This window comes from Nilaparvata lugens, chromosome 14 (assembly GCF_014356525.2).
Source record: "Nilaparvata lugens isolate BPH chromosome 14, ASM1435652v1, whole genome shotgun sequence".
Lineage (NCBI taxonomy): Eukaryota > Metazoa > Arthropoda > Insecta > Hemiptera > Delphacidae > Nilaparvata > Nilaparvata lugens.
Genome location: NC_052517.1, coordinates 3,524,318 through 3,551,357, shown reverse-complemented (window position 1 = coordinate 3,551,357; position 27,040 = coordinate 3,524,318). Strand labels below are relative to the sequence as shown.

The window sequence follows — 27,040 nt, the reverse complement described above, 5'->3', positions numbered from 1 at the left end:
TACATATAAATTAATAACGAATGAAGCTCGGTGTCCCGATATTAATTAATCAACAGAATATTCAATCTCAATTATATGAAAATTCATTTTCCTACAGTTACGTTGAAAAGTGGCGATTGCTGCACTGATAACAGAACGCAAAGAATCACTTTTCCGCTCTAATGCGCAAAGTATTACTTGCGCACTCTTAATACTAAGGCCGGTTGCACAGCACCGGTAAATTTTACAAATTAACATTTATTAAAATTTTCAATTAATTGGATTAATTTAATTTCTAATTTGAATGAATTATCGAATTAATTTTCAATTGGATTATCAAGTTTAAAATAATTAAAGTTGTTATTAATTTATACAGACAAACATTTGATGGATTTCAGCCATCATTTTACCCATGATCAACCACTTCTCATATTCAATGGTCACTGTAGGAAAAACTTAATGTGAAATACGTGCGCAAAGTTCCTCTGCTGCACTCAACAAACCATTCCGCCCTCACCTACGGCTCGGGCGTAAACGTTTCTTTCGGTGCAGCAAACTGTCACTTTGCGCACTATTTGCACAAATAACTATATCCATTCATTGAGGAATAAAGTTCCTTGACGAATAAAATATAATTGATTATTTCAAACAAGAATGGATATCAGATGATACATCAGTATCAGATATCCTTTATAAAGCAGTCGCAAGGCAGAGAATCGGCAACGCTGCTCCCCTATCCTTTCCCACTGCCATTATAACGTGGACCTCACTATAGTATGATTGGTTGAATAGTATTTTATTCGAATTGGAACGATATTTCATTGATTGGAACCAGTCTGCTTTTCTAGAGATTTTTCAGTGAATGAAATTCCTATTCACTACAAGAGTGTGTCCAATTGTCTGATTGCCGTTACTAATACAACGTGACATGAGACGAATTCTCTTTCCTTTCCCTCCTCCTCCTCCTCCTCATCCTCCTCCTCCTCCTCCCCTCCTCCTCCTCCTCCTATCCTACCGACCATCATTATCATCATCATAATCCTCTCCTTTTCGGTATACTCATTATCTACTCTTCCATCTTCTCCTCACTTCTATTCTCCTTCTCCTCCTCCTCTTCTACCCATCTATCCACCTTCCTCCTCCACCTCCTTCTCCAAAAGTCTATCTTCCTCTTCCTCTAAATAGTCCTTTCACCTTCACCTCCTAATCTTTCTCCATCTGCATATTCATCCACTGTCTCCTTCTTTTTCTTCTTCTTCTTCTTCTTCTTCATCATCATCACCGGTCTTCTTCTTTTTCTTCTTCTTCTTCTTCTTCGTCTTTTTCTTCGTGTATCTCATCTAATATATTCTTCCTTCATATTTTCTTCTTCTTCGTCTTCTTCTTCTTCTTCTTCTTCTCTTCTTGTTCTCCTCAATTCGTCATATCTTTCAAAACCAGATACCTACAAACTCTAAGCACGTTGCAGCTTAGCGTGATTGAATAAGAAGAAAACGTTGAAAAATATGAAGAAAAAAGAGTGAAGAAAAGGAACACGAAGAAAAAGAAGAAAATATGAAGAATGAATCTAGAAGATGAGGAACACGAAGAAAAAGAAGGAGAAGATGAAGAAGAAGAAGAAGTAGAAGAAAAAGAAGAAGAAGAACATATTATGAAGAAGGAATCTAGAAGATGAGGAACACAAAGAAAAAGAAGTTGAAGAGGAAGAACAAAAAGAAGGAGAAGAAGAAGAAAGATGAGGAACACGAAGGAAAAGAATAAGAACAAGAAAAAGAAGGAGAAGAAGAAGAAGAAGAAGAAGAAGAAGAAGAAGAAGGAGAAGAAGAAGCTTGAAGAAGTAATCTATAAGATGAGGAACACGAAGAAAAAGAAGAAGAATAAGAAGTAAAAGAAAATGAGATTACGCACACCAGTAAGCACAGCGCCTTACGACATGGAACGTCAATGTCCTGAAGAAACTAAAATTTTCCAGGAGTTTCATACCAAAATCCTGTAAAACAGTAGCTCAACTGAAGGAAAACAAAATATCACATTAGGCTAGTGAGCCCCCGGGCTGGAGAACTCGCTTAAAATGCCGCTGATATTCAGTCAGCTGTTCTATTGAAAACGGTGGAATGTCAAGATAAATATTCAAGTTACATTCTGTTATTAATTTTGTGATTTGCAGTCACTAGAAGTTCTGTGAAGAGTAGACCTCACGCAGTATTCTCATCCACAAGTACCTGATTGAAACTATAGACCTTATGGAAATACAGCAATACTGCCATTATAACGTGGACTTCACTATAGCAATATTAGTGTTCGACATACCGACAATATGATACAGTACCATTTCAACTTAATACACAACACTATAATTTGATACAAAACAGGATAAAGCTATCTGCTTTGTGCAATGATAGACAAGGATAGCAACATAGCAACACCAATGTTGATCAAATACTGCCATTATAACGTGGACCTCAATATAGAACAAGAACAACCACAACATGATACAGTATCAACACAATATAATAAAGTATCATGCCAACTTGATACACAACACCATAATTTGATACAAGACAGGATAAGCTATCTGCTTTGTGGAATGGTAGACAAGGATAGCAACACCAATATTGATCAGATACTACCATTATAACGTGGACCTCACTATAGAATATTAATTGTTGATTCCTGTTAACAATGATCTAGACTATCTCTCATAATTACCAAGGAAATATATCTTTTCATGATGTGATAATAAATTTTCATAATTGATATTCTGGTAGTAATTATATTTCTTCATAGCCAAACAAAGATTTGGAAACAGTGCGGAGGTAGAGAAGGATAGAGCTACCTGTTTTGTCTAATGACAGACAAGGACAACACCAATGTTAATAATCCGGTGCTGACTTTATAACATGAATCTGACCATTGAAGAATCAGATACATGATCAGTACAACTGAGTACTAGTAGTTCTGTGAACAGTAGACCTCACGCAGTATTCTCATCCACAAGTACCTGATTGAAACTATAGACCTTATGGAAATACAGCAATAGACTGGCTTCTCCACACATCTGTGTAATCACTTGTCAGCTGATTTATGATGAATAATTCTATAGTCTGATTTTTACTGTAATATTGGCGTAAGAAGGAGGCTCCTTTTTCCTTTTATATTATCCTTGAAATGCAAAATTTCCAAAAACCTTGTATATACGTCGACGCGCAATTTAAAAAGTAACATACCTGTCAAATTTCATGAAAATCTATAACCGCGTTTCGCCGTAAATGCGCAACATATAAACATTTAAACATTAAGAAAAATGCCAAACCGTCGACTTGAATCTTAGACCTCACTTCGCTCGTTCAATAATTTATTACGAATTGCCTCCAAGAATTTTATCTTTAAATTTGTAAACAAACCGACGACTCGAGCCTCAAGTCATAAGTAGGAACTCGTTACGCTCGTTCAACTAACATCACTATGGCTAACTGTTCAACGGATGGTTGATGAAGTATGAACCGATGAATTATCAAACGAGTTTTAGATTTAATGCAATTTCTATCACGATGATATTGATATGATGTGTTGTTTCTGCATAAAATCAGAAGATTCTGAACAGATACCAGTGCATTCATTGATATCTGAATATCAAGGCACTGAGCTTCGCTCTTTATTTATTTATTGATAAACAGAACACAATTCTTTGAAATGATTGGGGAAGGACAAACAGGCACAGCCCAAAACTGTTTCTTCCCCGAATTTTGATTTATACACTATAAATGGTCCAAAAATTAGGTTATGTTTCATACACTTGAATTCTGGTCCAATTTTTAGTCAAAATATTTAAAAACAGAAAACTTCTATTTCATATTGTTTACAAACCAAATTGAATAACAAAATAACACTCACTAATCACTTAAAACTGTAAAATAATTATTAACTTTGAATATTATGATATACTCCAATTTAGAGTGAATATAGGGGCACCGAGCTTTGCTCGTTATTTTTACTTTGCTTGCCCTATTACCATAGGTAAGGAAAATATTGCTTTCCAAAAAAAATTAAGGTACCCCAATTTCAAGTTTTCTATACGTTTCAAGGTCCCCTGAGTCCAAAGACATGATTTTTGGGTATTGGTCTGTGTGTGTGTATGTGTGTGTGTGTGTGTATGTGTGTGTGTGTGTGTGTGTGTGTGGTGTGTGTGTGTGTTGTGTGTGTGTGTGTATGTGTGTGTGTGTATGTGTGTGTGTGTATGTCTGTGAACACGATAACTCCATTCTAATTGACCGATTGACTTGAAATTTTAAACTTAAGGTCCTTATAACATGAGGACCCGACAGTAAGAAATTCAATAAAATTCAATTCAAGATTGCGGAAAAAATGGCGGATAATTACTAAAAAACCATGTTTTTCACGTTTTTCTCGAAAATGGCTCTAACGATTTTCTTCAAATTCATACCATGGATAGCTATTTATAAGCCCTATCAACTGACATGAGTCTCATTTCTGGAAAAATTCCAGGAGCTCCGTAATATTATTGAGAAAAATGGCGGATAATCACTAAAAACCCATGTTTTTCACGATTTTCTCGAAAACGGCTCGAACGATTTTCTTAAAATTCATACCATGGATAGCTATTCATAAGCCCTATCAACTGACATGAGTCCCATTTCTGGGAAAATTTCAGGAGCTCCGTAATATTATTGAGAAAAATGGCGGATAATCACTAAAAACCCATGTTTTTCACGATTTTCTCGAAAACGGCTCGAACGATTTTCTTAAAATTCATACCATGGATAGCTATTCATAAGCCCTATCAACTGACATGAGTCCCATTTCTGGGAAAATTTCAGGAAAGTTTCACGATTTTCTCAAAAATGACTTTTTTTCCAATTCATACCCTGTATAGTAATTTATCGGCTCTATTAACTGGAATGAGTCTCCTTTCTGAGAAACAAATGGGGGGTCCACCCCATACTTGAGAAATGGACTTTGTAGCCTCCATCTCGTTCATGAGGTAGGTAGGTAGAGCAGTTCATAAAAAGAACACATAGTCGAGATATTTCATCTGTAGAACAGCTGTTTTGACGACTTTTAAAAATATCGAATTTCACAATTTACACAAAGGAAAAGTACTCTGAAAACAATATACAAATATACAGAAGTCTGATCGTAGTTCAAATATGTTGCCGCCAATCGTCATTATGTTATTCCCCTAAATCATTCTCGTTTAAGAATGAGGCTTATAGTTCAATGAGCAAGGAAAGTTGTGTGAGTGTACCACACCAGATTTTTATTTATTGATAAACAGAACACAATTCTCTAAAATGATCGTGTTTATATTTTACAGCTGGCTATAAGTCAGCTTATGAATTTCGGGGATGCGATATTTTGATTTTCCACAGAATCACTCGCTCACTTTTTACTATCCACAGACGACGAAAGTCTCAGCTGTTTCAGCCAAGGATGAATTATCCTTTTAATGTCGTTCAGCGAGTTTTCCCAAGGATGAGACCTAGTGCAATCGAATTTTTATATCATAAACCTACTATGTTCCAAATTTCGTGAAAATCGTTAAGGCCGTTTTCGAGATACCTACGTTGAACATAAATAACCAGATATAGAAATATAAACGGACATACAAAAATTGCTTGCTTGATACAGTATAATAGGATATCAAGCAGTATATTCTCTTTCAACCACTGGAGAAGAGAGAAAGAATCAGAGGCAGAAGAAGGATGAAGTAATGAAAGAATAAGAAGATGAAAAAAGGATATGAATCAGTATATTCTCAATTAACTACTGGGGAACAAATAGAGAATCAAGAGGCAACTAGGGACGATGTGATGAAAGAAGAAGAAGAAGACGAACGAACAAGAAGAAGAAGAAGAAGAAGAAGAAGAAGAAGAAGAAGAAGAAGAAGAAGTAGGAGAAAAGGAAGAAGAAGAAGAAAAATAGGGTGTAGAACTAGAAACAGAATTAGAACAGCAAGTACATCTTGAATGATTGAGAAATTTCAACATCTGCTAAACAACCATATCAATCATTGAAGCAATTCTTCAACAGAAGTGATTGACTTCTTTCTTTCTTCTTTCTTCTTCTTCTTCTTCTTCTTCTTCTTCTTCTTCATTTTCTCTCCCCTTCTACTCATTCTTTCCCTCCGCAATTCGTCAACAGAACTGTCGATCAAATCCGAAAATCAGCTTTGGCTCAGTGCCCTAATATACGATGTATTTCAGTTTTGCAAGCAACAGTATACTAACTTCAATTTCAAGCCCTGTTAATTCTAATTTTCATACTTGAAATCCAGAACTTTGTTGAAAAAGCATTTTTACATTCATTCTTCAATCGCCTTCTATATCAGATATCTGTGATTCAAAACTTTTCCGGTATATCTGATCCAATATAAATTATGTTTCTTAATATTCAAATTAATTTCGTCAATAATATATAATTACTTGTGGTGGTGTGTGTGTGTTGTGTGTGTGTGTGGTGTGTGTGTGTGTGTGTGTGTGTGTGTGTGGTGTGTGTGTGTTGTGGTGTGTGTGTGTGTGTGTGTGTGTGTGTGTGTGTGTGTGTATGAGTGTATGTGCGTCTGTGTACACGATATCTCATCTCTCAATTAACGGAAAATGTTGTCAAAAACAGGGTTTTTCGTGATTTTCTCGGAAACGGCTCCAACGATTTTGATCAAATTCATTCTTAAAATAGTCATCGATAAGCTCTATCAACTGCCACAAGTCCCATATCTGTAAAAATTTCGGGAGCTCCGCCCCATCAATGCAGATAGATTCCCAATTATCAGGCTTCAGATACAATTGAAACAAAAAAAATCAGGTGGAGTAGATTGAGCATGAAAATCTCTACAATAATGTTGAGTAACATTTTCACCTAAATTTCAAAATAAGCTTTAAATTCGAGAAAATGTGATTATTCAATTGCAAATCATTGTTGATTCTATTAAATCATTCACTATGAAAAGATAGCAAACCTCATGTGTGTCTCCAGCGTTATTGCCCTGTTACCAGCTGGCTCAAATCTTTGAATAGTAGACTTGAGATGCGCGGGAACACTAGCGTCTGGTGATCAATTTTCATAACGGCAAGGAAAGTTGTGTGAGTGCGTCACACCAGATTTTTAATATTTTTGAGTTTCTATAATTGAGATGATATATACAGCAGTTTGTTTATACAGTAATAATAATAATAATAATAATAATAATAATAATAATAATAATAAAATAATAATATAATATCTTGTTACCTGGCTGGCTGAGGTCTGGTGTCAGAGTTTTCAGGTCGCAACTGATCAATTTCAGGGCCTCTCACATCACCTAACGACTGCTTTTTAGGCAGCCGGGACCGACGGCTTAACGTGGCCATCCGAAAAACTGGAGAGGACCAAGAAAAATATTTTGCCCGGGCTGGGATTCGAACCCGGGCCACTGAATCATGAAGCCAGCATCTAATGCACTCGACTACGGCCACTCGTTATAGTGAGGTCCACGTTATAATGGCAGTGGAGAAAGATAGGAGAACAACGTTGCCGATCCTCTGTCTTGTCAATGCCTTCTATAGACGGTAGCTGATACAGGTTTATCGATGTAATATTAACGGTTCATTCTCGTTTAAAATAATCAATTATATTTTATTAAGCAAGAAATTATATTTTTCAATGATTTCATAATATGAATTTTCATAATTAAGATGAAATATTTAGTTAAATTATTATGAATTCTACATTGTTAAAAGACGATCTGGCAACAGAGCAAAGCGAGAAAGAGATAGTGCTATCCGCGTTGTGGAATGATAGACAAGGATAGCAATACCATTGCTAATCAAACACTGCCATTATAACGTGGACCTCACTATAGTTCATTATATCCCTTCAAAACCTATAAACAGTTTGTCAACAGTGAGGGATTGTTAGTGTTTCGGATAGACACGTTAAACCGTCGGTCCCGGCTGCCTAAAAAGCAGTCGTTAGGTGATGTGAGAGGCCCTGAAATTGATCAGTTGCGACCTGAAAACTCTGACACCAGACCTCAGCCAGCCAGGTAACAAGATTATTATATTATGGTTGATTGATTGATTGATTGAGTACTTTATTTATGTAGATTACAATATATACTGGCTTATACATTTATATACAATAGCTTACAATACAGCAACATTATAGATGAATTTACATAATATAGACTAAGAAAATAATTATTGAACTGTATATGATATGAAAAGCAATTTGTATATAATAACTATAGATAATTATATTGTTATGCATCTACATAAATTGGCGGAGCTTTGGACATATCAATGTCCATTCTTCGGAAAGAATATTAAAAATATCCTCCTCACTAACTCTCTACCAAAACGTTAATTTCGTTATTTATACATGGTGAGGGATTAGATAAGGATAGAGCTATCAGCTTTGTCTGATGACAGACAAGGATAGCTACACCAAAGTTGATCGGGTGCTCACTTCAAAACTTGTATCTCACTATATTCATTTCACTTCTCCAAATCTTTTACATTTTCTGTCTCTGCTTCAAGAAACCAGTAAACATTCGCCTCTTGTTTCAAAGTCGTAAAATTATTCCGATGAATGTGTGACTAATCAGACGCTAGAAAAAAACTGAACGGTTTGTAAAATAGTTGGGAATACGTCAAAAATTGGAAATAGAGATGTATTGTTACCCTTGTTTGGGAAGGATATCTGTAAAAAATTTTAAGTCTAGGTAAATTATTTGAAATGAGACTGAAGGAGCTCTACGAGTTCAGGGAGATTCAGGTTATAAAGTTAGCATCTGATCATTATCAACATCTATAATACCTTTATTTCTATCTAATTATCAGGTCATGTCAGAAGCCCTGAAATTGATCAGTTGCGACCTGAAAACTCTGACACCATACCTGAGCCAGCCAGGTCACACGATATTATTATTATTATTATTTATCTAATTATATAATACCATATTTCATTCCTTTCTGTATAATAATAGGAAAGAACTGGCTTATACACGTAGGGATTGGAAATTCACGAATGACGCATCATCACGTCTCAACTACTCAACTCATTAACTTCACATTTTGCATATACATTCTTAATTTACCAAGGATGGTTATAAGCCTACTTTGAATATTTCAAGATTTCCGTTGGTCAAATTTTCAGTTTGTCAAGTTTTCAGTTTGGCAAGTTTTTAATTAGACCTTTGCGGAACATGGGTTAACTGCTAGCATATAGGGGTAAGTAGATATCCCATGGTATAGGGAATTTATGTCGCAACTTTTACTGTTATCTCAAGCCTATTACTGTCGATTATTGTCAATTTTTACTATTTTGTTGGGGTGAGAGTGTATGAACGGCACAATTTGAGAGACTACCAGCGTCACACAGCTGCATAGGAAAGAACTATGTGAACTATCGGCTTGAGATAACAGTAAAAGTTGCGATATAAACGCCCTATACCATGGGATATCTACTTACGCTATTGTTTCTCTATGCTGCTTGTCTATAATATAATAAAAGAGAGAACTTGCTTATACACGTAGGGAATAGGAAATTCACGAATGACGCATCATCACGTCTCAACTACTCAACTCATTAACTTGACATTTTTCATATAGATTCTTGATTTACCGAGGATGGTTATAGGTCTATTTTAATTTCTTCAAAATTCTAGTAAGTCATGTTGTCAGTTTGTCAAGATTTCAATTATACCCTTCAAGTAGACCCTAGTTATAATTAATTAACATCAGATTAGAGACCCCAGGAGAGTTAAGCCTGTGCAAAGGCTAAAAATAAACTTTTTACTCGTGATATTTTTAAAAGTTCTTGATTCGTATATCATCAAGCTATCAAAATCAAAAAGTTTTCTCAGGAAAACATTTTTTTTCTGATCATTACTTTTTGTGATATGAGCGCCTAAAGTTCAACTTTTTCGGACAGCACATTTAAAATTCGGTAAGAGATAAATACATGAGATTTAGAGGATAGATTCGTCATGGTATTGTTGATCTAGTAAAACAAAAATTTTCTGAAAATATCAATTTTTTAGATAGTTATTCAATTTACTAAAAATAACTTTTAGTTGAGTTATTTTTGGTAAATTGAATAACTTTCCAAAATTGATATTTTCAGAGAATTTTTGTTTTACTAGATCAACAATACCATGAAGAATCCATCCTCTAAATCTCATGGATTTATATCGTACCGAATTTGAAATGCTCTGTTTGAAAAAGTTGAACTTTAGGCGCTCATATCACAAAAAGTAGTGATCAGAAAAAAATGTTTTTCCTGAAAAAACTTTTTCATTTTGATAGCTTGATGATATACGAATCAATAAACTTTAAAAAATATCAAGAGTAAAAAGTTTATTTTTAGCCTTATGCACAGGCTTAACTCTCATGGAGTCTCTAATCTGATGTTAATTAATTATAACTAGGGTCTACTTGAAGGGTCTAATTGAAATCTTGACAAACTGACAACATGACTTACTAGAAATTTGAAAAAATTGAAATAGACCTATAACCATCCTCGGTAAATTAAGAAATCCGGAAAATTCAAACTTCAGTCGCTCATATCTCAAAAAGTAATGATCGGAAAAAAATGTTTTCCTGAGAAAACATTTTCATTTTGATAGCTTGATGATATACAAATAGAAAAACTTTGAAAAATATCAGCAGTAGAAAGTTAATTTTAGCCTTTGCACAGCCTTAATGCTTCCCGGATATGACTACAGTAGCCTCTCTCTTAACCGGACACCTTTTAACCGGACATCGGTTTAACCGGACTACACTCCACGGAAGTGACATCTCTTTAACCGGAAATAATTATCAGCACATCGGTTCAACCGACTGGATTGGCAGAAAAAGTGTAAAAAGGCTTAGCAACTAACTATTTTATTGTGTTTTGTGTTCACAGATATCATAATAAAGCGTCTAGTTTTATTATTTTACGTAAAAGTCATTATTGGCTTATAAACTACCAAATATGCGTACCAATTAACGATTTTAGGGAACGTCGGTTTAACCGGAAAAAACGTTATCCGGACTGGCCTCAGTCCCGATGAGTCCGGATAGAGAGAGGCTACTGTAACTATTCTTCAAGAATTCAGAAGGTCAAGTTTTCAGTTTGTCAAGTTCTTTATTAGACCTTTGCGGTGCTCAGGTCTCCTGCTAGTTATACAAGAGAGAGGAAAAAGAAACCGTTGGGTTTGTAGACTTAACGTAAGTTTGAAAATTACATTAATTTTATGAAATACTTGAATTCAAGTAAACCTGACTAATGTAAACTATAGAATACTGGATATTATAGAATACTTGAATAATTATTGAATACTTGAATTCAAGTAAACTTGACTAATGTAAACGTCCCATCATCAATCTTCCAACAGTTTCATTAAATTCAACACAAGATACACAAAATAAATCAAAACCTAAAAATTTTTTTGAACAGCTTGCAAACTCTTTCTTTGAAAGGTTCTCCAAGGTCCTCTCCTTGCACCGCTACAGTTCAGGCTAAAAACATCAACTAAGTCGGGTAATAAACTGACAGAAAATGCAATTTTCTGGCGGATGTTAGTGGAAAGTCATTAAAAAGCCATAAACTGAGAACCCTTTGTTCCCGCGCTAGCTGCGTTTCAAATATGGCGCCAAATCACCGGACAAAATGCATTGATGTATAGTGAGGTTCACGTTATCAAGTCAGTGGAAATGATAGGCCGCCATAGTTGCCAAGTTCCTTTTCCACTGCCTCTATATTAGGTAGCTGTAATTCAAGTCATCCTGGTGTATGTGATTGGGTATTAAATTATTGTTGATTTTTTCAATAATGACCAACAACCCAAATTTTATTCGTCAAGGAAAAATATTTACTCATTGATTTGAAAATAAATTAATTTTGGTCCTCGTTTCAACTAACAGCTGATCAATCTCCGTTTTAACTGGCATGGTGCAAACCATGTGGCCGAAATATGATGAACGGTGGTTGGCTGAATCAAACCTCAAACCCTTTCAGAGATTGGGGGTACCTATAGAGGATCCAAAGGGCAGGTGATATGAAACTGTAATGTGACACTCACAACATATATGTATCACAATAGGAAGAGAACAGAAGGGGAAGACGAAGAAGGAAAAACAGAAGGAATGGAAAGGGATGAAGTACTGTAGCAGCTGGAGCAGGTGTCGAAGAAAGAGAAAAAGAAGAGAAGAAGCAGTGATTGGAGGAGGAGGAAGTGGTGGTGGAGGTGTAGAAGAAGGACAAGGAGGTGATGAAATAGAAGCAGTAGAAATAGATGAAGAGGGAGAGAGAAGATTAAGGCAGTGCAAAGGCGAAAAATAAACTTTCTACTGGTGATATTTTTCAAAGTACCTCGATTTGTATATCATCAAGCTATCAAAATGAAAAAGTTTTCTCAGGAAAAATTTTTTTCCGATCATTACTTTTTGAGTTATGAGCGCCTAAAGTTTAAATTTTTGGGACAGAACATTTCAAATCCGTGATAAATCCATGAGATTTAGAGGATAGATTCTTTATGCTATAATTGATCTAGTAGAACAAACATTTTCTGAAAATATCAATTTTTGATGAAGTTATACAATTTACCAAAAATGACCAAAAATAACTCAACAAAAAGTTATTTTTGATAATTTTTAGTAAATTGAATAACTTTATCAAAAATTGATATTTTCAGAAAATGTTTGTTCTACTAGATCAATTATAGCATAAAGAATCTATCCTCTAAATCTCATGGATTTATCTCCAATCGATTTTGAAATGTTCTGTCCCAAAAATTTTAACTTTAGGCGCTCATATCTCAAAAAGTAATGATCGGAAAAAATTGTTTTCCTGAGAAAACTTTGTAATTTTGATAGCTTGGTGATATACAAATCGAAAATATTTGAAAAATATCACTAGTAGAAAGTTTATTTTTATTTAGCCTTTGCACAGCCTTAAGAGGAAGAAGAAGAAGGAGAAGAAGAAGAAGAAGAAGAAGAAGAAGAAGAAGAAGAAGAAGAAGAAGAAGAAGAAGAAAAGGAGAAGAAGAAGAAGACTAAGAAGTAGGAGGCGGAGGAGAAGATGGAATAGTCAGGAGGAATAGAAGAAGAAGAAGAAGAAGAAGAAGAAGAAGATGAAGACAACGAAATGTAGGTTAGGGGAAAGACAGTATCCAAACCACAACAATAACACAGGCAAACTTGAAATGACACGTTTTACCGGATATGCTGACAAGACAAGATAGGCAGGCACATCTTGTGTTTTGTGTTATGATGGCTAGGGTTGTTTTCGATATAATATGTAAAAGGGGATGAAGAAGAAGAAAAGATTAAGAAGAAGAAGATGAAGAAGAAAAAGTTGATTAGAAGAAGAAGTGAAGAATCCTATACTATTAAACGAGCAATTTCTGTTTAGATGTTTATAAGTTTAGATGTTTTTATCTATATATATAAAAGCGAAATGGCACTCACTCACTGACTGACTGACTCACTCACTCACTCACTGACTCACTCACTCACTCGCATAACTAAAAATCTACCGGACCAAAAACGTTCAAATTTGGTAGGTATGTTCAGTTGGCCCTTTAGAGGCGCACTAAGAAATCTTTTGGCAATATTTTAACTCCAAGGGTTGTTTTTAAGGGTTTAAAGTTCGTCTTTTAGCATGTATATTCTTCTTCTCCCAATCTCTTAATTATAATTGAAATTTCCATATCATATGTTACTATAGAACTATAATCTAGATAGAGTAGGCCTACCTCTTCGAAACAGTTGTTAACTGGCAACTAAATTAATAATTTTGTCAGGTTGGCATTAAGTTGAGTTGACTTTGTTAGGTTAGCACCAAGTTGAAGATTTAAATGCATTTATCGCAGAAAAATTGATTGGGCACTGCTACTTTAATCCTGGGAATATTATATTTCTAGCCGTCAGGCTCGCTTCGCTCGCCATATCCGTTTAGCCAGACGTTTAGTCTGGACCCCCGACTGGATTGTCCTAACATATGATAAAAATGCTCCAATGAAAAATGCAGGCCAGCGAAGCGAGCCTGCTGATCTCATTCTTGGACGATCCAGTCGGGAGTCCAGGGGGCGGAGCCCCCTTGCTAGACGGATATGGCGAGCGAAGCGAGCCTGACGGCTAGTGTTCATATATATTTATGTGCATGTGACCGGATCTCGAAAACGGCTCTAACGATTCTCACGAAATTTGGAACAAAGTAGGTTTATGATATGGAAATTCAATTGCACTAGGTCTCAACCCTGAGATAACTTGCTGAAGGACATTAAAAGGATAAATACGTCCTTGGAAAAACAGCTGGAAATTTTGTCGTCTGTCGATACCGTACCGTAAAGGTGCGTACAGATATACGCGCCGCGAACATGAGCTAATCAATTTTAATCAGCTGACTATGTCTGTATTTTTACAGAAACGGTAAGATACAGATATAAAAATCTTGGCATCAGCTGCTTAAAAGTGAATTGCTCATGTTCGCGGCGCGTATATCTGTACGCACCTTAATGGAAGTGAGTGAACGAGTGCATGTGTGTGGGATCATCCAGCTGATCTCACGAGAAGAAAAATTCAGCAAGAGAAACTTATTTTCGTTTATTTCTCTTTTTTTAGAAAACATGTTTACTTCAGAAAGTCAAAAATAGTAACTAGATGCTATTAGTGTAGAATGCACTATAGATATTAAAATTAATAGATATTAGACTATACACTGATAGATATTAACAAATATTGTAGCAAACATAGTATATCATTCTAAATCGAACTCATAGTATATCTATTTGTAATATTGATGATGTGTTTGTTTTTTGAAGTGTGAATAAATTGTTATTACTTTGCTTGCCCTATTACCATAGGTAAGGAAAGTATTGCTTTCCGAAAAAAATTAAGGTACCCCAATTTCTAAATTTCTATACGTTTCAAGGTCCCCTGAGTCCAAAAAACTGGTTTTTGGGTATTGGTCTGTATGTGTGTGTGTGTGTGTGTGTGTGTGTGTGTGGTGTGTGTGTGTGTGGTGTGTGTGTGTGTGTGTGTGTTGTGTGTGTGTGTGTGTGTGGTGTGTGTGTTGTGTGTGTGGTGTGTGTGAGTGTATGTGCGTCTGTGTACACGATATCTCATCTCCCAATTAACGGAATGACTTGAAATTTGGAACTTAAGGTCCTTTCACTATAAGGATCCGACACGAACAATTTCGATCAAATGCAATTCAAGATGGAAGCTAAAATGGCGAAAATGTTGTCAAAAACAGGGTTTTTCGTGATTTTCTCGGAAACGGCTCCAACGATTTTGATCAAATTGATACCTAAAATAGTCATTGATAAGCTCTATCAACTGCCACAAGTCCCATATCTGTAAAAATTTCAGGAGCTCCGCCCCATCAATGCAGATAGATTCCCAATTATCAGGCTTCAGATACAATTGAAACAAAAAAAATCAAGTGGAGTAGATTGAGCATGAAAATCTCTACAATTAATGTTCAGTAACATTTACACCTAAAATTGAAAATAAGCTTTAAATTCGAGAAAATGTGATTATTCAATTGCAAATTATTGTTGATTCTATTAAAATCATTCACTATGAAGAGATAGCAGACCTCATGTGTGTCTCCAGCGTTATTGCCCTATCACCAGCTGGCTCAAATATTTGAATAGTAGACTTGAGATGCGCGGGAACACTAGCGTCAGTGATCAATTTTCATAACGGCAAGGAAAGTTGTGTGAGTGCGCCACACCAGATTTTTTTGATAGCTTAACCTAGATTTTGATTTGGAGTGTAGTATACATTTGAAAAGGGGCAGTTTTGGGCATAAGCCTGTTGTGAATCCTCATATAACTGTAAAAATGATTGTACGACTGAGAAAATGAATAAATAAATATAAACTATAAATTAAATCTTTGGTTACAAATTTTCTATGCTTTTACACTCCAAAGCAAAGCTCAGTCCCCCGATATTATAGTAGAATTTGGGGGAAGTATAATTCGATTTGTAGGTAAGGATTTCTATCAACGTGCAATATTTCGTGAATCAATAATAATGAAAAATAAATATCTCTTTTCAATACAATCCATGAGAAAACATCAGAGACGAATGTGAAGGATAGGATCAATTGGTTCTAAATCAACCTCAATAATAATTGCGTAACATGAATATTGTTCAATTACTGATAAATAATTCATAACATGTAAACTAATTACGTAATTACTGTTTAGGCCAATGTTGAAGGAAATCCTTATCAGTATGGGAACGTAGTGAGTATTATAAATGAAACTTCAAAGAAATTTACCCCATACTGTTAGCAATGGTTAAATGAATGGGAAGCAGTGAAGCTATAATGAGGTCCACGTTATAATGGCAGTGGAGAAAGATAGGAGAACAACGTTGGCGATCCTCTGTCTTGTCAATGCCTTCTATAGACGGTAGCTGATACAGGTTTACTGATGTAATATTAACTGTTCATTCTCGTTTTAAATAATCAATTATATTTTACTAGTAGTTCTGTGAACAGTAGACCTCGCGCTCAGTAAGTTACATTGACCTGTTGTTATGTTTTCTCAAAAATTAATAAGTAATTTATCAATTTGACATGTCTAGAAAAATCCTAAATAAATATAGAGCTATCTGTCCTAATATGATTAATTAAATTAATCCTAAAATTGTCCTAATATGATTAATAAAATTAATATGAATATGATTATTATCTATAGTTATTATATTACAAACTGCTTTTTCATATCATATACAGTTCAATAATTATTTTCTTAGTCTATATTATGTAAATTCATCTATAATTTTGCTGTATTGGAAGCTATTGTATATAAGTGTAAAAGCCAGTATATACTGTAATCTACATAAATAAAGTACTCAATCAATCAATCAATCAATCCTATCGTACCGTGACGTGTCGTCCCGGAATGTGAGTGTGAGCGCTGTTATCAGGTCTGGCTGCAACTGTCTACAACGTTGATGGAAAGATACGTTTTCAAGATGTTCAATGTTTTTGAACGGGTAGTATTATAGTCCACTAGACAGCTGATTTATGATGAATAATTCTATAGTATGATTTTTACGGCAATATTGGCGTATGAAGGAGGCTCCTTTTTCCTTTTATATTATTCTTGAAATGCAAAATTTCCAAAAACCTTGTATATACGTCGACGCGCAATTAAAAAAGGAACATACCTGTCAAATTTCATGAAAATCTATTACAGTGTTTCGCCGTAAATGCGCAACATAAAAACATATAAACATTTGAACATTAAGAGAAATGCCAAACCGTCGACTTGAATCTTAGACCTCACTTCGCTCGGTCAATTAAGCAAGAAATTATATTTTTCAATAATTTCATAATGAATTTTCATAATTTGTTAATTAAATATATCAATTCTACATTGTTAAAAGACGATCTGGCAACAGGGCAAAGCGAGAAAGAGATAGCGCTATCCGCTTTGTTGAATGATAGACAAGGATTGCAATACCATTGCTGAACAAACACTGCTATTATAAAAATCTGGTGTGGCGCACTCACACAACTTTCCTTGCCTTATGAAAATTGATCACCTGACGCTAGTGTTCCCACGCATCTCAAGTCTACTATTTGAGCCAGCTGGTGACAGGGCAATAACGCTGGAGACACACATGAGGTCTGCTATCTCTTCATAGTGAATGATTTAATAGAATCAACAATAATTTGAAATTGAATAATCATATTTTCTCGAATTCAAAGCTTATTTTCAATTTTAGGTGAAAATGTTACTGGACATTAATTATAGAGATTTTCATGCTCAATCTACTCCACTTGATTTTTTCTGTTTAGAATGTATCTGAAGGCTGATAATTGGGAATCTAAAATCGAGCTTTGCATTGATGGGGTGGAGCTCCTGAAATTTTTACAGATATGGGACTTGTGGCAATTGATAGAGCTTATGGATGACTATTTTAGGTATGAATTTGATCAAAATCGTTGGAGCCGTTTCCGAGAAAATCACGAAAAACCCTGTTTTTGACAACATTTTCGCCATTTTAGCCGCCATCTTGAATTGCATTTGATCGAAATTGTTCGTGTCGGATCCTTATAGTGAAAGGACCTTAAGTTCCAAATTTCAAGTCATTCCGTTAATTGGGAGATGAGATATCGTGTACACAGACGCACATACACACACACACACACACACACACACACACACACACACACACACAACACACACACACACACACACACACACACACACATACATACATACAGACCAACACCCAAAAACCAGTTTTTTGGACTCAGGGGACCTTGAAACGTATAGAAATTCAGAAATTGGGGTACCTTAATTTTTTTCGGAAAGCAATACTTTCCTTACCTATGGTAATAGGGCAAGCAAAGTAAAAATGGACCTCACCATATCACAGAAGACTTCTCGAGAAAAAACCTTCTCTGATTAGTTCACCTGTCATTTAATTGTGATTAAAATTAAACAGATTTTTGTACAACTGGGCCTCAGTGTTTTATGTACTACTTGTTAAGCTTTGGAATAATTTTCGTGTGGACTATGGCTCATTAATTTTTTTTTTCAATTTTGTTCCAGATTTTACCAAAAATGAACTTCGACATGCAACCTTGCGAAAACTTCAGAAACTTTAGCTGCGGATCTTGGCTGAAAACCGAACAAATTCCGAAATCCAGAGGGGAGTGGGGTTTGGAACAGAAATTGATATACGACTGTAAGTAAAAGTTGTATCAAGTTGAGATGATACTGTATCAGATCGCATTGATACTGTATCAGATCGCATTGATACTGTATCATATTGTCGGTATGTCGAACAGTAATTGCTGTAGTGAGGTCCACGTTATAGAGTCAGCACCTGATTCACATTGGTGTTGCCATCCTTGTCTATCATTCCACAAAGAAGATGATAGCGCAATCCTTTTCTAGCTCAAAGTTGATATTTGAATTGATTATTTTAAACAAGAGTGAACAGTTAGTATTTCATCAGATATGGCAATATCAGTTAACCTCTAAGAAGGCAGTTTCAAGGCAGAGAATCTCCTATCTTTTTCCACTGCCATTATAACTTGGACCTTACTATATTTGTTTTTACTATATAAAGTAGTTTTAATGTTTTTTTTATTTTCCGAGTATTGTATTCTTTGTTCTATTAAATTAATAAATTAATAAATGAATATGGATATCTACCAAAACAAGGAAGTTTATCTCCAAGGATATCTACCAAAACACCACCTTCAAGCCGTGTTCACACTAAAAAAATGTTCGACAACCATGTTTGTTGAAACAGTTTGGGCAAATGTTATTATGTTTGACAAACAATGTTTGCCCGTGGCCAGTGTGGACGCGTCACCAAACAAAATATTTGTAAGTGGGGAGAACAGGTTCTATGTTTGACAGCTGTCAACTCTGAAAAATGTTTGGAAAAACAGTAATTTTTTGTTTGACAAACAATGATTGTCCAAACTCTTTGAAATGTTTGTCCCTGGGCTCCTCAACAAACATGTTTGCTGATCATGTATGTCGAATGGACTCCCGTGTTTCGGATGGACACGTTAAGCCGTCGGTCCCGGCTGCCTAAAAAGCAGTCGTTAGGTGATGTGAGAGGCCCTGAAATTGATCAGTTGCGACCTAAAAACTCTGACACCAGACCTCAGCCAGCCAGGTCACTCGATATTTTTTTTTGTATGTCGAACATTTGTTCAGTGTGAACACGGCGTCACAAAAACTCAGAAAGTTAGATTGTCCTATTCATAATTATCTCAATATTTCTATCGATTAATAATATTTATTTATTTATTTGTTTATTTATTAGATAGAGCGAACAATACAATAGTCGGAAAAGAAAAAACAGGCTATTGCCCAAAACTTCTTCAATTTCCTGATTTTGTCACAAATCGTCCAAATATTATGTAGGTTATGTTCACTTCAATTTCAACACCAAATCTTCAATCTGAAACTATGAATCAGAATAAAACAAAGAATTTCAAATTTAGATAGATATATTATGTAATAGGATGATCTGAGTGCCAGAATACCCCAATTTTTGGGGATTTTTTCCCAAAAACATGTGGTATTCATGTATTGTGAGTATTCACCTATATTAATGTAGGTATTCATGTATCCACCTATTCATATATCTGTCATTTCATACATTTATTCAATGTTTTTTTTTTAATTCTCAGATCGAGACCAGATAAGAAAGCTACTGGCCACTTCACCATATCCTACAAAATCGACATCCCTTGCTTGGAAGTTGCACACCCTGTATAAGTCGTGTATGTCCATGGATAACATTGAGTCAGATGACGTCAGACCACTACAGAAGATATTCTCCAAGTTCGGGGGATGGGTATGTATAAAATCTATAATATTATAAAGAAAGGAATTGTCTTATACACGTAGGTGGATAGAAAATTCACGAATGACGCATCACCACGTCTCAACTACTCAACTCATTAACTTCACATTTGGCAAATAGATTGTCAATCTACCGAGGATGGTCATAGATCTTTATTAAATTCTTCTATAGATCTATTTTAAGTTCCTAATTAGACCCTTGGGGAGAACGTAATACTTGCCAGTCTATAATAACATAGAGAAACGATAGCATAGATATGCCATGGTATAGGGTGTTTATGTCGCAAGTTTTACTGTTATCTCAAGCCGATAGTTCACAAAGTTCTTTCCCATGCAGCTGTGTGACGCTGGTAGTCTCTCAAATTGTGCCGTTCATACACTATCACCCCAACAAAACAGTAGAAATTGACAATAATCGACAGTAATCGACCTGAGATAACAGTAAAAGTTGCGACATAAATTCCCTATACAATGGGATATCTACTCACGCTATTATTGTTTCTCTATGATAATAATAATAAGGAAATGAATTGGCTTATACATAAGGGATAGACGGTAGCTGATACAGGTTTATTGATGTAATATTAACTGTTCATTCTCGTTAAAAATAATCAATTATATTTTATTAAGCGAGAAATTATATTTTTCAATTATTTCATAATGAATTAAGATGAAATATTTTGTTGAATTATTATCAATTCTATATTGTTGAAAGACGATCTGGCAACAGAGCAAAGCGAGAAAGAGAGAGCGCTATCCGCTTTGTTGAATGATAGACTAGGATAGCAATACCATTGCTAATCAAACACCGCCATTATAATGTGGACCTCACCATAGCATTGCCTACAAACGGAGATTGGAAAGGATAGAGCTATCTGCTTTGTTGGATGATAGACAAGGATAGCAATACCATTGCAAATCAAACACTGCCATTATAATGTGGACCTCATTATACGGATATTATTCATAGGCTATAGGGATATAACCCTTTTGCTATCAAGCAGCCCTGTAGAAATAAATAAATATTATTGAATGAAAAAGACTAAGAAATTGTCAAAAACCACAGATTTATTGATACTTAGACCGGTTTCGGTTATTACTCCATTGTCAATCTCTGATAAGCTCTGTCACCTGGTCATATGGGACATATATATGAATCATATATTTATCTCATATTGATCAGGATTTTGGAGTTTTAAATTGTAAAAGTTCAATGAACAGTGTTTTTGTCCTTGAAAAATTTTTGTCATCGACAGAAAGATTGTTTATTTCATTTGTTGTCAAAATTAACGTAGCTTCTCTTTTGTTTCTAATAACAAACGTGCCGCTTGTGCGACTGATAAAAATATGTACTTGAAATGGCTTTCATGTTTGGCATTGACTGAGTTTATATTTAATACCCAAAATTTTACTTTTGGTCAGAGTGTGTGTGAGCTCGTTCGATAGGACTGAAAGTTAAGTCCGGCTGATCCAGTGAAAAGGGCTAGATTTCGGTTCGTTTAATAATACAGTTATTCTGTCACATATCGGGCAGTATAAAAATAATTGTATTGTTAAGGGAGACTGGTTCTGAGCCTATTCATTGGTTCAGTTGATATTTGTTCTTTTAACATACTAAAGTCGCGAAATACCAGTGGATGCCAAAGTGGGAAGCTATTTCAAAAAGGTAGGTGACTACTGAATCATCATTAGCTGCAAGCGAGTGTTTTCCCCATTAATTCATATCATATATTGTTTTATAATCAAATTAATCTTGTTTTGTTCAAATGTATATATGTTAAAGATTCATTAATTAAAGTTCTAGTTATTCTGTTCTTTTTTTGTTATAATAGTTCTCCCCCCTTACATATTTGGTGTAGGCACATCGTGCTTACATATTTGGTGGAGGCGTTCCACATCTTGCTTACATTTTTGGTGGAGGCTTCTCCCGCCGTCCATATATTGCTTACAACTCTTATAAAAAAATATTAATAATTAAAAATGATAATTAATTTAATTGATAATTTTAATTGCAGTTACCCGTGAGAAACTTCTCACCACACGCCTGGGATACGAAACGCGTTATGGAGAAATTGCACGCTGATTATGGAGTCGATGTCTTCTTCAAAATATCTGTGGTAGCTGATGCCAGGGATGGGCAGAGCGATATTATACAGGTAAGAAAAAATTAATCTATAGGTAATTGACCGAGCGAAGTGATATCTACGATTCAAGTAGACAGTTTGGCATTTCCCTTAATGTTTAAATGTTTATATGTTGCGCATTTACGGCGAAACGCGGTTATAGATTTTCAAGAAATTTGACAGGTATGTTCCTTTTTGAATATTGCGCGTCGACGTATATACAAGGTTTTTGGAAATTTTGCATTTCAATGATAATATAAGAGGAAAAAGGAGCCTCCTTCATACGCCAATTTTAGAGTAAAAATCAGACTATAGAGTTATTTATCATAAATCAGCTGTTCAGTGAACTAAAATACTTCCCGTTCAAAAACATCGAACATCTTGAAAATGTATCTCTCCATCAACGTTAGTAGACAGTTGACTACTAGTAGTTCTGTGAACAGTAGACCTCACGCAGTATTCTCATCCACAAGTACCTGATTGAAACTATAGACTTTATGGAAATACAGCAATAGACTGGCTTCTCCACACATCTGTGTAATCACTTGTCAGCTGATTTATGATGAATAATTCTATAGTCTGATTTTTACGGTAATATTGGCGTATGAAGGAGGCTCCTTTCTCCTTTTATATTATCCTTGAAATGCAAAATTTCCAAAAACCTTGTATGTATGTCGACGCGCAATTAAAAAAGGAACATACCTGTCAGATTTCATGAAAATCTATTACCGCGTTTCGCCGTAAATGCGCAACATATAAACATTTAAACATATTAAGAGAAATGCCAAACCGTCGACTTGAATCTTAAACCTGACTTCGCTCAGTAATACGCTCACTTCGCTCATACTACCCGTTCAAAAACATCGAACATCTTGAAAATGCATCTTTCCATGAACGTTGTAGACAGTTGCAGCCAGAACTGATAACAGCGCTCACACTCATATTCCGGGTTGACACGTCACGGTACGACAGGACAGAAAGCTCTGTGTTTATTTTGGATTTTTTCTAGACATTTTAAAATTGATAAATTAGTTTTTAATTTTTGAGAAAACATAATAACAGGTCAATGTAACTTACTGAGCGTGAGGTCTACTGTTCACACAACTACTAGTATTAAAATAGAGGAAATAATTGGCTTATAAACGTAGGGGATAGGAAATTCACGAATGACGCATCATCACGTCTCAACTACTCAATTGATTAACTTGACATTTTGCATATAGATTATTACCGAGGATGGAAGATTTCATTACTTCAAGTTTTCAGTTTTGTCAAGTTATTAATTTGTCCCTTGCGGAGCTCGAAGTAAATACTATGAATTAGATCTTATAGTATAGTTTAAGTTTATAGTTCATAGTAAAGTACACTTCATAACTTTAGTTTTATTCTCCTTGTTTAACTCTATTTAATTTTGTTTCAGATCTCACAAGCTCCCCTTGGTTTACCGGACAGAAGTTATTATACCCAGAGTGATTCGTCGCCTGTAAGTTCAATTCTCTATTCTAATCAATAAGTTCTATTCAATCAATAATGTAATCAACGAAAGAACTGGCTTATACACGTAGGGGATAGGAAAATCATGTTTGACGCATCATCAAGTCTCAACTACTCAACTCATTAACTTCACATTTTGCATACAGATTCTTAATTAACCGAGGATGGTTATAGACCCATATTCAATTCATCAAGATTTCAAGTTTTCAGTTTGTCAAGTTCTAAAAGAGTTCCTTGCGATTTCTTATCTGAACTTCGCAATTTTCGCATTTGAACTTTGCGATCCTATGCATTTTGATGCGAGGAACTTGAATTTGATGTCAGAATTGTAAAATTCTATACCGTTTCTGAAATATTGACGTATTTCACTGGTTATCTGCTAGAATTGAATCTTAGACCATTTATAGAGTAGACACGGCCAATTGTATATTCATACTAAAAGTCGTTGAAGCCAACATCTCTACTGCCAAATTCGACGTCACAACAGTTTGTTGTGTAAGTGTTTGTGGTGTTTAACTTACATTGTAGTTGAACAATGCATTGTTGTTAGCTTGGTTGTGACGTCAATATGGGCGGATTTGGCAGTAGATGTTGGCTTCAGAGGCTAGACTTCCCAGCGTGTCTACTCTATAAATGGTCTAAGAATTGAATATATTTTTGTCATGGTCATTCAATTTCAGCTGTTTTACATCCATGAAATCAAGCCGGTAAACAGCTGATTGTAGAACAAATAAACTTATGATTCTCATTACAGCATACTGTAATAAAATCATATGTTTTCCTTGTTAACTGTTTTTAATTTTGTTTCAGCTCTCACAAGCTCCCCTGGGTCTACCGGACAGAAGCTATTACACCCAGAGTGACTCATCGTCCGTAAGTTCAATTTTCTTTCTAATCAAAGTTTCATTCAATCTATACTGTAATTGACCGAACGTAGTGAGGTCTATGTGAGATCTATAAAGGTGTATGTAACGACCGAAACTAGTATTTCAAATTTTAATAAATTTGTTTAATAAATAAGCCACTAATCACTAATTAGTTAGTGATTTTGACAAAGCAAGTAGTTTCCGTCCAATACAATTGAAGTGCATTCTGATTCTCGACTATTTATATGATTTGAAATTAAATTAGATTATAAATTAAACCATTAATATTTGTTTCATATATATATTTTAACTGGGATTTTCTTTTGTCTGTCTGTATGTAACGCGATTACGGCCAAACGCGTTGATAGAATTCGATGAGTTTTGGCAGGAATATTCCTTTTTCAATGCGCGTCGATGTATCACAAGGTTTTTTGAATTTTGCATTCTATGATATATTATGAAATGAAAAGGAATTGCTCCATACTCCGTTATCACAACTATATACAGGGTGTCCCCAAAGTGCCAAACTTCGGCAATAGGTTCTATGGGTCAAAACAAAAGAAAATGTAGAATAATTTTTTCCTAAAACGCTTCGTTTATGAGATATTCGCCATTTTGTATTTTTTTACAAAAATATTCTTTTCTTCCAAGTTATCCAACCGATCGCTATAAAAATCGGTAGGATGTTCAAATAAGAGGGATGAACTGTAGAAAAAATATTCACACTTTGTCCAATTCGAAAATTCAAAATGGCGCCATTTTAAATTACAATCCAAAATGCGGGAAAACGGTGATAGATAGAGAAATTACCAAGGACAATTTTTTTAGGAAATTTCATTTACAATCAGACAACACCAAAAATGAAGATATTTATTTATTATACATTAATAGATACAATCATTCTTAACTATGAATGATTGGGAAGAGAACAACAAGCTTGGAGCCCAAAACTGTTCCTTTCCCAAATTTAGATAGAAATTGTCCAAAATAGGTTATGTTTACACTTCACACTTCAAGATCGGACAAGGCATAACAGAGATACAATGAAATGTGTGTTACGAGGCAGCAAAACATAAATTTGTTGTAAATAGCAAGGAAGCTGTATTAACATCAAATTATAAATTTTCTTATCCAAGCACAAGAAAATTCCGAAGTTTGGCACTTTACTTTTCGGACACTCTGTATATATCATCCACTCTGAGGATAGGATTAATCAGATATAGAATTATTCATAATCATCAGCTGACAATGAATTCCACAGATGTCTGGAGAAGCCGTGTCTATTTCTATAAGGTCTTTAGTTTCAATCAAAGACTTTAAAGAGTATGCATCTTTAAGGTCTTGGTTTAATATTTTGTTTTGTAGTCATGGTATTATTATGCGTGCCTATCAGTATCAATATTCCCACGTTTGAAAAAACTCATTCAATAGGTGTAAAAATAATCAAATGAACTAATAATGCTGAAGAATTATAATATTTTGATTGTGAAAAAATTAATTTTTATCAGATAGAAAGATTATCACGTAATGGATGAATGACTTTCTCAGGAGTTTTCTTTTTGTATTCATATGGAATACAATTCAACGTGAACTGAGTGTGTTTACATTTCAAACAGTGACATCAGATACTTGTGGATGAGAAAATGCGTGAGGTCTACTTTTCACAGATAGTGGTAAGAAAAGACCTAGGCCTAGGGGATAGGAAAATTATGTTTGACGCATCATCACTTCTCAACCTCAACTGATTATGAAATTTGCATACAGATTCTTAATTAACCGAGGATGGTTATAGGCCTATATTCAATTCTTCAAGATTCATTAAGTCAAGTTCAGTTTGTCAAGTTTTGAAATAGTACCTTTGCGATTTCTCATCAGAATTTTGCATTTTTCCATTCAACTTTCGATCTTTTTCATTTTGATGCGTGGAACTTGAACTTGATGTCAGAATTGTGAAATTCTATACGGTTTTCTGAAATATTGACGTATTTCACTGGTACCTGCTAGAACTAAATATATTTAGACGCTCTCGATAGGGTAGTTGATAAATTTATTTTTTCATCTCGCAACTAAGTTGTAATCTCTTTTATTGTATATCATTATCAAATATTTTTCAGGTAATAGAAGCCTACAAACGTCTCCTCAGAGACGCAGCCGTGGAGATAGGGGCGACAGACCGGCATGCCAAGTATTTAGCGACGCCATTTTCTCGTTTGAGAAACGAATTGTGGAAACCA

The 27,040-nt window shown here is 34.9% G+C and overlaps 1 protein-coding gene across 6 annotated transcripts in view; it reads left to right on the top strand.

Moving 5' to 3' along the window:
- The window catches only part of LOC111056364 (endothelin-converting enzyme 2), a 124,141-nt gene that overhangs the window by 29,705 nt on the left and 67,396 nt on the right, over nt 1–27,040 (top strand). The window contains exons 2-5 of one of the 6 annotated variants that reach the window (XM_039440520.1): nt 18,545–18,680; nt 20,149–20,315; nt 22,339–22,479; nt 24,751–24,813. The exons of 1 other annotated variant lie outside the window; for it this stretch is intronic. In XM_039440520.1, the coding sequence (XP_039296454.1) occupies nt 18,545–18,680; nt 20,149–20,315; nt 22,339–22,479; nt 24,751–24,813 (507 nt within the window). Of the gene's footprint in view, nt 1–18,544; nt 18,681–20,148; nt 20,316–22,338; nt 22,480–23,866; nt 23,930–24,750; nt 24,814–27,040 lie in introns of all 6 variants that reach the window. 4 more of the 6 variants (XM_039440514.1, XM_039440516.1, XM_039440519.1 and 1 more) reach the window with 4 other exon arrangements.